The sequence below is a fragment of the Furipterus horrens genome, unplaced genomic scaffold (assembly GCF_987537825.1).
Source record: "Furipterus horrens unplaced genomic scaffold, mFurHor1.1.pri manual_scaffold_13, whole genome shotgun sequence".
In the NCBI taxonomy this organism is placed as follows: domain Eukaryota; kingdom Metazoa; phylum Chordata; class Mammalia; order Chiroptera; family Furipteridae; genus Furipterus; species Furipterus horrens.
This window is the reverse complement of record NW_028327183.1, coordinates 54,329,297-54,340,782: the sequence shown is the minus strand read 5'-3', so window position 1 is coordinate 54,340,782 and position 11,486 is coordinate 54,329,297. Positions and strand designations below refer to the sequence as shown.

General features: G+C 60.6%; 1 protein-coding gene across 6 annotated transcripts; it reads right to left on the bottom strand.

Annotated features, from left to right (window-relative positions):
* Positions 1 to 3,100: 3,100 nt before the first annotated feature.
* Positions 3,101 to 10,462, bottom strand: MYADM (myeloid associated differentiation marker). 6 transcript variants are annotated; one of them, XM_090260392.1, is made up of 3 exons: positions 10,400 to 10,462; positions 6,793 to 6,858; positions 3,101 to 5,081 (listed from the first exon to the last, which is right to left on the bottom strand). In XM_090260392.1, the coding sequence occupies exon 3, from the start codon at positions 5,077 to 5,079 to the stop codon at positions 4,111 to 4,113; it is 969 nt and encodes a 322-aa protein (XP_090116518.1). In that variant the 5' UTR covers positions 5,080 to 5,081; positions 6,793 to 6,858; positions 10,400 to 10,462; the 3' UTR covers positions 3,101 to 4,110. The 6 variants fall into 6 exon arrangements, with proteins under 6 accessions (XP_090116518.1, XP_090116516.1, XP_090116519.1 ...); XM_090260390.1 differs by lacking the exon at positions 10,400 to 10,462 and adding an exon at positions 9,084 to 9,173; XM_090260393.1 differs by lacking the exon at positions 10,400 to 10,462 and adding an exon at positions 8,058 to 8,191.
* Positions 10,463 to 11,486: the final 1,024 nt, after the last annotated feature.

The window sequence follows — 11,486 nt, the reverse complement described above, 5'->3', positions numbered from 1 at the left end:
AGCGGGCAAGTAGGGCGCAGAGCCCAGGGCAGGGGCGCGAGCAGCCGGAGGCACGGGCGGCGGTGGTGGGAGCTCCGGCTCCGGCACCTGCTGAAATGTGGGAGCCCGGGGTGGGGGGAGGCGTTGCCATGACGACCGATGGGCGGGGTTTCTGCTTAAAGGCGTTCCCCTCCCTGAACACAGGACAAATGTCCAAATATCCTCTTCCTAACGCCCTCCCAACACATACGTGCGCACCGCCCCCACCCCGCCCCAGGGGCTGGCTGGAGGGAGGGGGCATCCTGGGAGCCATGCCCTCCCCCACCCCAATCTGTCTCGTGGCCAGCCTTCCTTTCCCACTCGGATGCCTCTGTGGCTCCTGGCAGCGCACTGCGACCCTTCTGGGATCTCTGCGTCTCTGCCTGTGCCACTCTGGGTCAATCCACAAACTTTTCATCGGGTGCTGGGATCCACTGGTGAACAGCGAGGCTCGGTATCGCGCTCTCTCCCACGCCACCCGAGTCCTGGCTTCTCTCTCAGGGCCTCTGTGCATTTCTATGTGTACGTCTCCCGCTGGGAGGGTCTCCCGGTGGCTGGTCCTCTCCTCGGATTCCTGGCACGGACGTCCTCTGTCTCCGTCTCTGAGTGGGTCGGTCCTTCTTTTCCTGTCTCTGAGAATTTCTGTTTCTCTGCTTTCTCCCATCTGTGTGTGTCATTCATCCTGCGACCCTCTCTGGGTCTTGGTGTCCCCCCTCTTTCTGGGGGGTCTCTCCCTAAATCCTTGCTGTCTCTCTCTCTCTCTCTCTCTCTCTCTCTCTCTCTCCCCCTCTCTCTGGGTTTCTCTAAATCTCGGCGGTCTTTCCCTGTCTTCGTATAAATGCTTTTCTCCGTCTGCCTGTTCCTGCTGGCCTCTTCTTCCTATCTCTGTGCCTGTGCCTCGCTCTACCCCGTCCCCTCCCTCTGTTCCGGGGGTCGTGTGTGTGTGTGTGGGGGGGGGTCTCTCGCCCTCTCCTTATCCCCCCCATCTTTGTCCCTTTCTCACCCCCCCTCTACTTGTCTCTCTGATTCTACGAATCTCTCTTTGTCTCGAGGCGGGGGGCGTCTCTGTGATTCAGTCCCTGACCCTCTCCGCCTCTGGAGTTCTCTGCGCATCTAGTCCGGGGCTGGGAGGGTCTCTCTGAACGTCAGCCCTGTGGGTCAACGCCTGCCACCCTCCGCCGCGCACTCCCCCAGCTCCAGCCCCCGCCACTCCACCAGCTTCTCTGTTCCTCTCCGGTCGCGCTCCGTCCCTCCCCCAGCTCCGGGGCGCTTCCCAGAGCTGGCTCCAGGAGCCCTGATGTTGCCAAGGGCAACCATGGCCCACCCCGGGCTGCGGGGCGCAATGCATCCTGGGAGTTGTAGTCTGACCTGCGGACCGCCTGTTGTCGCGACGCGGCCGAGAACTTCTTCTCCCGGCATGCCCCGCGAGGCGAGGCGAAGCGGGTGTAGCGGCGGCGCCTGGGGACTCGGAACGCCCGCCTCACTTGGTCTGGGACTTTTGGGGGTCGGGGAGCCCTTTCCAACGTGAAGGAGAGGGTGAGAGAATCCGAGTTCTCTCGCCTTTCAGCCACCTCTGGGCGTCCGCCGTGCCCCAGAGCAGATGGGGGCGGGAGTGGCCCTGAAAACTGACCTCGGAGTCTCACCGCGCTCGGTTCCCGCGCTTCCGGGGTGCTTCCCCGTCACCTACCTTTCACCCCCCAGCTTCTAGGGCCGTCCTCTCTGGCGCCTTCCAGAAGAGGTTCAAGCGTGGGCTGGAGCGTGGGGAGAGACCCCCACCATGAGGGGGAGGAGACGCCCTTAGAGGAGGCAGGGATAGGTGCGGGTCAGAATTCTGGCGTGGACCCCGCAGCGATCAGAAGAGGCTGTTCCGCCCCCAAACGGGTGCCCCCGGTCCAGTTAGTCCTCCGCCTCTTTTTCGGCGAGACCCTCCCCACCCTTACAATTTCTCAACTGTTTTTGCAGGTGTAGGTGCAGAAAATGGGTGGCACGATCCTGGAATTTCCTGAGATTTATATATTTGTGATTCTTCTCAGCCTGGAGAAAGGGACAGGATGACCTGCTGTGGGACAGAGACTCATCTGACCTTTATCAAGGCTGTCTATTGGCCAGGAGTGACGGGGGCCTAGAAACAAGAGTGGGGGGCGAGGGAAGAGAGAAAAAAGAACCAGGAGTAGGAATGTAGGCAGGGTCAGATCCTGAAGGCCTTGAGTGCCGGACGAGGTCGAGTGGGCTATGGAAGGGTGTGAGCAGAAGGCAGGATTCGACCTGGCTGTTGGGAGCACCCTCAGGGCCAGGGTGGGCTGGAGGTAGGATGGTCAAGGAGGCAGCAGCTCAGGTGCAATGAAACCCGAGCTGGGTCAGGAACCTGGAGAAGGGGACGGATATATATGAAGAGCATTTAGGAGGAAAAATAGCGTTTGATTAGCAACTGTGGCTGAGAAAGGGGCCAGTAAGAACAAGTGCCTGGGGTCTCAGCCCTGAGAGGCCAATGCTGAGATTGGGACATTGTGTTTCTGAGGTGGTCATGGGACTCCAAGGACAGAGAAGTCTTGTTCATATCTATCCTAACTGGCTCTCCTGGTTTGAGAGAGTAACTTGGAAAATCCAGACTCAGCCAATATTTTTCTGATGGGACCAGAGTCGTCCTGGTCCCATCCCCTTCTCTCACCAGACCCAGGAATCTGAGCCTTGCCCTCCCTCCTGGAGCCCTCCCCAATAATAAAGCAAGCACAAGTCTTCCTTTTATCTTTATATTGAGGTAAAAAATAAAATAAAGAACATTATGGGTGTGGGAGTGGAGGAAGGGACAAGCCTTCCGTCTATAATTGACAGCAGAGGCTGATGGGAACCAGAAGCTCCAGGGAATTAAAAAAAAAATAAAATATATACTTATACATTTTTATATATATATATCATGTATGCGTGTGAGTCCCAGAGAAGCAGGAAGCAGCAGCAGGAAGCAACTAGCACACAGAAACATGCGTGTGTGTATCACACTCAAGCAGTACAAATCCTCTGAATGGTGACAGCAATCCCCACCTACCCAACCCACCCACAGATGTTTTTAAAAAATGGAAAAGAAACTTCCTCTTTAAGAATAGGACCACCCAGTAATTTTTGCTCTTGTGACAGGAAGAATAAGAGAAAAAACCCAGGCTAACACTCCCGGGAAGGCCAGCAGAGGCCATTTTTCTCCCCTCCTGGCCAAGGCAGGACAGGCTATTTTTAACACAAAGGCTGGAGCCCCACACCCCTGCCCCTCACTTCAGACATCTTGACACACAGAGCGCAGTTGGGATGGAAGGCATCCATCAGCCTTGCTTCCTTTAGGAGCGCCTCTAGGCCTGGGCTTTCACTAAGCCTGGCAAACATTCCGGAGCCAATCCCAGGTGAGGCTGAGGGCCAGGCAGGGCCTCAGAACTCTGGGCCTGTGATTCAAGCCTCCCACCTACTGGAAATAATTAACCTCCAAGGATTTTTTTTAACTTAAAAAAGAGGTGCACTGTATACCCCCTTCCACTGGGAGAAAGGCTCAATCTATAGCTACCCCGCAACCCACCCCGAACACACACGCACACATGCAGACACACACCTACTAAGGCACAGCCAGGGTAGGCACATGCTTTGGCAATGAGGCCCCTCAGGAGGCCCAGGGGCTGAACAGCTGCGAAGAGAGGTGTGGGATGTGAAGCTCAGCACCTTTGGAGTTGGGGGTGGCAGTGAGGGGTGAACAAAGCAGTCTCGGGGCTCCCAAGGAAATCGGAAGAAGGAAAATGGGAAGAAGTGGTCAGGAAACAAGGCGGGTGAGAACACAAACAGGAGAGCCAGAGAAGAACTGAGCAACAGACTAAGAAGAAAAGAGTAAGGAGAGGAAGGCAAAACAGGGTGTTGGCAACCAGAGAAAACAGGAGGGGAAGGAGGCAGCACGAGGACAGGGGAGCAGGTGAAAGAGACAGGAGAGAGTGGGCTGAATGGGAAGGAGAAGAGAAGGGGAGGAGAGGGGAGACCCAGGAAGAGGACATCAGAGAAAATCAGAACTCGGTCAAGACACCTCACGAAAGAAGCGGTCTTCAGGAGCTCCTGGTCAGAGCCTCAGACCCTGATAAAAACCAGGCGGGCCGAGTACACCAGGTCGGCCACGTAAGCCAGCAGGTTGATGGCCGTCAAGATGGCCACAGCCAGGCGGCGGTCCCAGAAGCACACATAGTAGACGTTGCTGTTCTTGCAGTTGGAGTCCTTCCAGCGCTCCGGAATGCCGCCATACCTCTCGTCGAACTGGTAGAGGGGCCAGAGGACCATGGCAGAGGCATAGAAGAGGACAGAGAGCAGGGCCAGCCCGGACAGGAAAGTGGGGAAGGGGATGGGTAGCACCTTGGTGCAGTCACACAGGTTCAGCAGGATGGCCACGGCGGCCAGGATGAAGCAGATGGCGTAGACGGCCACGCACCACTCCAGGGCCGGCTTGTACTTGTACAGGGCGGGGTTGCTGATGAAGGCAAAGATGATGCAGGCCACGAAGGTCTCGACCACTTTGAGCAGGCCCGGCACCGTGGCCATGTAGCCAGTGATCTCGCCGGGCCGGGCCCGGGTCCAGGCCACCTCGGTGGCGTAAGCCACACAAGCGATGCAGGAGAAGGCGGTGGCGGCGATGGCATGGTCCCTCGTGCGGCCGTGCGACAGGAACTGCACGTAGGTGGTGGGGTAGATGATGGAGGCCGAGAGGCAGAAGAGGGCAGCATAGCAGGCGTAGGTGATGGGGAAGTTGCTCCAGGACAGCGGGAAGCGAGCCTGGAGCCCACCTAACTCCACGATGATGATGATGAGGGTCATGGCGAAGCAGAAGCACCAGGTGAACATACACCAGTTACCAGTGAAGTCGACCCAAGCGTTCACGCTGGCCACCAGCGAGAAGGCCACGCAGGTAGAGAACAGCTGTACCAGGCGGAGGAGGCCCAGGGGCTGGGTCAGTGCCCGAGGGGACCCCAGGACGGTCGGGGAGCCCAGGCCTGTAGATGATGTGGTGGTGGTTGTGACGGTCGTGCGGGTCACTGTCACCGGCATGGCTGCAGGGAGGGGAAAGGAAGGCTTCAAAGAAGGTTCCAACCAGGACAATCCAGGCTCCCAGCCTTTTTGCCCCCTACCCAGGGGGACAAAAGAACCTAGACTCCAGCTGGGGGGTATCCCAGATGCACGCCTTTCAGTTTTCAAACTGGGGCAGTCCCAGGCCTACTAGGATGACTTGGTCACGCAGGCCTCAGGTGTCCCACACCTCTCCTGTCAGAACCCAGGAGTCTAGGTCCCTACTCCTCTCCTTGTGAAGACACTCCTTTCCTCTCCCCGCAACCCAGCTGCTGTAGAACCACAGAGCTTTTGGGGGTGGGAGGGGGAGGTAGGAGAGAGTAAAGAGAGGGGATAAGTGGTGATGGAAAGAAACTTGACAGGGTGGTGAACACACAATACAACGTACAGATGATGTATTAGAGAATTGTACCCCAAAACCTATATAATTTCACTAACCAATGTCACTCCAATAAATTCAATATAAATAAATCAATAACTAAACAACCACAGAGCTTTCTTCCCATGGAAACTTCCTGCCCCAGAGACTCGGCCCCCCAGCATTCAAGACCAGGCTCTTAAGCACGCCCTCCCCCACCATCCCTGTCAGAACAAGAGGCTCCGCCCTCCTTACAACCCATCCCTCTCTCAGCTTCCCCAGGGCTCTGCACCTCAGCCCGTCTCCAACTTCCTCCCTTAACCCAACAGGCCCAGATAGTTCCAGCCTCCCAAAGTCCAGGAATGCAACCTCCACGCATGTGCATTCTCAGGGACACCCATCTGACCAGACCTTCTGGCCCGGTCCCTAGAACTAGCTCTAGCCTCTGGGCAGCACCCCGTGCTTTCCCCACCCCCTACTCAGAGATGAGGAGTCTCTGCCCTCCATCTGACTACAGCCTGGGAGTTGTGTCTGAGACCTTTAGCCCAAAGGAAGTGGAGCTTCCTCTTGCCTACTCTCTTCCCCACACAGAGCCCAACTCCTTCAGGACCCCGGCCCGCTAGTCTCCCGCCGTTTTAGAAATTCAGCTCCCACATTCTCAACAGCACAGTGCCCCAGCCCTCCCACTGAAATCTCTAGGCCTCCCCTGTTAAGGGGCTCGTACAGCTTCAGACCCAGGATTCCAGGCCCTCAGCCCACACCACACCGGACACCTGTGCTCGGGGAAATCCGCTTCGTCTGCACTCCCTGCAGAACCTACAGCTGCCACCTCCTGTCCTAGAGACCCTCGGGAATCCAGTACGCAGCCTGTCCGGGATCAGATCCTTCTTGGGCACTAAAATGTCTCACGTCCCAGCAGCCACCCCTATAAAGCTCAGGCGTGTCTCAGCCACAGGGAGATAAAAAACTTCCTCCTTTCAACGCCGGGGGCCAGATTAACAGGCTTTAACCACTTCGGGCCCTGTATCCCTGCACAGCGGCTCCCCGAGGACGCAGGAGCCCAGCCCCCACTCACACACCTTCCTCTGATGCACAGCTCTAGGGGCCCCACTCCTTGGAACCCAAGCTCCCACGTACTTCTCTCAGGATCTAGGAGTGGGGGGCCCCAGTCCCATGCTCTCTCAAACCCAAATATTTAGGACTCCCACCACCCCAGCCCCTCCCCCCTCCAACCCGGGGGTCCAAGCCCCCAGCCCCTACTCCCTTGGACCCAGGAATCCAGGCCCCCAGCCCCTCCTCCCTTAGACCCGGGGTTCCGGGCCCCCTAGTCCACTCACCAGCGGTCTTAGCTGAGGACCCCGACAGAGAAAGAGCTGGCTGCGTAGGCCGATGAAGTCAGGCACCTGGAAAAGGTTAGTCAGGGCTTAAGAGGGAGAGAGAACCTCGGCGTCCAGCTCAGCCCCGGCTCCGCCCTCCCAGGACCAGGCCACCGTCTGGCCGCGGCGGGAGGCTCGCCCCAACCCCCTAGTAGATTCTGCAGCAACCCGGGCGCACCTCCCGGCAGAGTCGCGGTCGGGCGAGATGACTCCAGGGCAGCCTCACTTTCTCCCCGGTCCCCAAACCGCGGGGGCGAGAACGAGGCTGCTGGGCGAAAGTGCACGCCCCGCAGGCCGGCGTGGGTGGGAGTGAGCTTCGCCCAGCTCCCCGGCGACTGCGGGGGAGGGCCCTGGGCGGAGGCTGCCGGGTCCGCCCGCCGGCCGGCGCCGCGTCTCCGGGCCTTATAAGGACTTCAAGTCAGGCCAACCATCAGGGCTGTGGAGGGAGACGCGGGGGGGTGGGGGGGGCGGAGGCGGTGCTGGGACCCCCGCCCCGCGCCGGCCTCCGGGAGGACCCGCCCCGCTCGTCGGTTTGGGGAAAGTGGAATATGGGGCGGAGAACCTGAACCCCAGGTCCTAGCTGGAAAGGCCTGGAACCCACATTTCTAGGACGTTCAACACGTGGGTTCTGAGTCCCTAGGAGGGTGGGCTGGGCCCTGGTCCCCCAAGAGCAATGACCGGGAACCTGGATCCCTGGGTTCGCGGCCGGAGGCTCAATGTTGGGACCGAGTTCGAAGATCAGCAGCCACACCACCCAGCAACTCCAGGGGCACCTGGAAGGTGCCTCCCCCATGCCCCGCCCTCCAAGCCCGTTAGGAGGAAGTCGGGGCCGCCCAGGAGGAAGAGGACGGGCCGAAACTCCAGGGATGCCGCGTGGAAGACAGGTTAACGCTCGGGCCACCTTCAAGGTTGCCTGAGAGAGCTCAGGAATGTGCGGCCGGACCCGGGAGGAGGAGGGAAAGGGACTCCCCTTCGGCTTCCGCCTAACTCTGGGGTCCCCCGGCCACACCCTGCCAGAGGCGGGTTTAACGGCGGGCGCACCGGGCGCGCGCCCTGGGCCCCGCAAGTTTACTACGTGCACGTAATTAAAATTGCACGCATGAAACCAAACTTGGTGTCATTAGAAAAAATTGTAAAGTAGGGGTTTTGCGCCCGCCATTAAATCCGCCTCTGCCCTGCTCCCTCCCCATCTCCAGGCCGAGCACCGCACCACATCGCTCTACAACCTGAGGGTCGCGCTGGAGATGCCAGCGTGGGCTCTAACACCCAGGGGCGCTGGCCTCCGCCTTGTTCTCTCCCGGCCTTACTGCGCGGGCTTCCCAGCTCCGTCCATGCTTGGGAGCACCGGTGCCAGACCTCGGCCCCGCCTTTTCCAGTCCAAGTTCCGATTCTGTCCCCAGGATTGGGGAGGTCAAGAATTCTCAACCCCAGCCGCTCTTTTTCCCAAACTCAGGACTCCCACTCCAAGCTCCTCCCCTCCCGAGGACCTCTCCGGACCAGATTCCAGCCCCTCCAAACCGGGATTCCCAGTTCCTCTGCGTCCTCAGACCCAGGAGTCTGGACCTCCCACCCCTCAGACTCAGGAATCTGGGCCCCCCCCCTCAGATCCAGAAGTCCTGTCCCCAGCCCCTCCCCCCTCAGACCCTGGAGTCTGGGCCCCCAGCCCCTCCCCCCTCAGACCCTGGAGTCGGGACCCCCAGCCCCTCCCCCTCAGACCCTGGAGTAGACCCCCAGCCCCTCCCCCCTCAGACCCTGGAGTCTGGGCCCCCAGCCCCTCCCCCCTCAGACCCTGGAGTCGGGACCCCCAGCCCCTCCCCCTCAGACCCTGGAGTAGACCCCCAGCCCCTCCCCCCTCAGACCCAGGAGTCCAGGCCCCCAGCCCCTCCCCCCTCAGACCCTGGAGTCGGGACCCCCAGCCCCTCCCCCTCAGACCCTGGAGTCGGGACCCCCAGCCCCTCCCCCCTCAGACCCAGGGGTCCAGGCTCCCAGTCCCTCCTCCCTCAAGCCCAGAAGCCTGGGACCCCCAGCCCCTCCTCCGTCACACCCAGGAGTCTAGGGCCCCTGTTCCCCCCTCTTCGTTCAGGCGTATGACCTGCGTGAGTCCAGGTCCCCAGCCTTCTCTCCAGAACCCGAGCCTGGCCCAGCTCCAGTCTTTCCAGGGACTCAGACATTCTGAACCCCAGACCATGTCTCTTTGTACACCCAAGAATCGGGGACCGCTGCTCCCACCCTCGGAGTCACCGCAGCCTCACCTCAACAGGCTTGTGGCTGCCGAGCTGAAGCAGAGGCGACAGCTGCAGACTGGAAGGGTCTGCGAACTGGGTGGGGATGGCGGGTTGCGGAGGGAGAGCGGGAGGGGCTGGGGCGGGGCCGCAGCGCAGGGCTCCGGTCTTGAACAGGACCCCCCCCCCCCCATCCCACACACAGAGCCAGGGCTACCCCAGCCCCGCCCCGGGGCGGGGCCAATACAAGACCACGCCCCCGGGGTAATAACTGAGCCTCTGCCGGCGGCGGCGGGGGGGTGTGGAGGGGCTGAAATAGCCGTTTCCATGGTGACAAAACAGGAAGACACAACAGCTGGCGGAGTGGGGGCTCCTGGGGACTGCCCTCCCCGACACCGACCCAGCGCAGTCTCCAGGGGAGGCAGGGAAGGCCGTTGCCACGGCAACCTGCCTGTTGAGCCTTTGTTTAGGACCGAGACCCTCAGCTCAGGTCCGCGCCCCAGTATCACCTCACTCTTCCCTCGGCCTGACTGCCCCCCCCCCCCGTCTGCTCCAGCCCAGCCTGTCAGGATGGATGAAATCTTGGGACTTCTGGGTCCCTCCATTTAATCGGGTCTGTAGGCTACGGTCTCTGTCTCCCTTGTCTCTAAAAGAGGAGACGCACCTGTCCCTGGCTTTCGGGAGGTTTCTGGGCTGAGGTCCCCGACTCCTGGGTCCCCCAAAGAACAGTGGTTGGATTCCTGTACGTACAGATCCGAGGGTCCCCTAAATCGTTATTTACACTGGGACACGCGGTGCAAGGACTGGCGGGCTGGACCCCAGATGTCACCGTTAATGGCGTGGGGGAAGGGGAGGAGGAGTTGGCAGCAAAATTCCTGGGAACTAGGGCAACAGGAGTTTGGGGGCACCGAGTCCCGGGTTCCACTACACGCCCAGGCTGGGGACCCAGATCCTTGGCTCGAAAGAGCAGTCAAAGCTCAGACGCCTGGGTTTTCAGAGCAGATGAGATTGCAGGCGGAGCCTTTTGGGTCCGGAAGGGAAAGATATTTTTGGCCCGCATTCCTGCCTCCTGGAAAGAGGGAGGTGCTCGAAGCTTAATGAGGACGGGGCTAGGGGCGCCAGATTCCTGGTTCCTGCCAGCGGGGAGGAGCCGCCCGGGCCACTCTGCTGGGTCCCGGAGCCGGGCGGGGCTGCGGGGTCCTTCTCGGGGGGCGGCTCTGGGGCCCTGAGGACGATTCACAGAGCCGAGAAGCCCGCGGGAGCTGGAGGCCTAGCGCTGGGCCCGGGGTCGGGCGGGGCGGGGACCAGACTGCCCGGGTCCCTCCCTGCTGGCCCTGCACACTCACCACGCTCTGCAGTCGTCGCCGGCGCAGCCTGGCTCGCAGTGGCCGCGGGGCGGGGCCTGGTGGCGGATGCAGATGCTCCGAGACGCTGAGCTAACGGGGCGCTGACCTGGCTGCTGCCGCTGGGCGCCTTCCAGGCGGACGACGGAGGAGGCTTTTCTGAGCGAGCCCCGCGGTGAAAGCAGAGCGAGTGGGGAAGGGAGGGGTCGGAAGGGGTCCGGGAGCTCGGTAAACCCGGCTGCAGGCCCTGCGGAGGTGGGAGGGGCTGGGGGGTGCCTGGACTTGGGGAGCTCTGCAGAGGTGGGGGCGGGGGGGGGGGAGGGGAGGGGTGGGAAGGATGCGGGGCCTCTGTGCCCATTTTGGTGCCCCTGCAAAGCGGGTAGGCACAGACCCTCTCTGTGATTCCGCGCCCTGCATAGGGAGGGGGATCCCCATGAACCCCGCATCAGGACAGATAGGAATCAGAACATGATATTGGTTAGGGGTTCTCCAGGGACATCCCTAAATCCTACTCACACCCCTCGTTGGCCCCCAGGGAAGCAGCATGTCCCCACCCTCTCCTTCCTGCCCAGATCAGTCACTTTCTCTGCCTGACCCCATGACGGCCCTCTTGAGACACCCCAAAATGTGCTGGGGCGGCCTCCACTCACAGAACTTACTCTCTTGGGTTTGCTGGTAGAAACCTTCCCCCCTTAAGGCATTAAAACCCACAACCCCAGAGTTCAGGGCAGGGACACAGGAAGCAAATATTGAAAGACTGAGTCATCGAGTGTCACGCTTGGAAGTGAAACCTCAGGGTTCCCGCGTTGGTGCAGAGTGTTTGCCCATCTCGGAGGAACACCACCCCGACCCCAGCGATGCTGTGTGCAGCCTGGCATTGCACCCCAGCCTCAAACAGAGGCCGGGCTTCTGTGCTCTGAGGCGAGCCATTTCGGGGTGATGGAGTACATGGACTCGCCCCCTGACTTCCTCATAAACTGAGTTCCTTGATCAGAAGCAAGATTGTGTGTGTTAACGGTCGGTGAATAGGGCCATTGAGTGCAGACCAGATGCTGCTGTTGGCAGCCGTGTGCAAGGCTAGAAAAGCAAA

Bases quoted from the DNA above. Each gene is read 5' to 3' on its own strand.
- MYADM (XM_090260392.1), bottom strand. From the start codon at position 5,079: ATGCCGGTGACAGTGACCCGCACGACCGTCACAACCACCACCACATCA.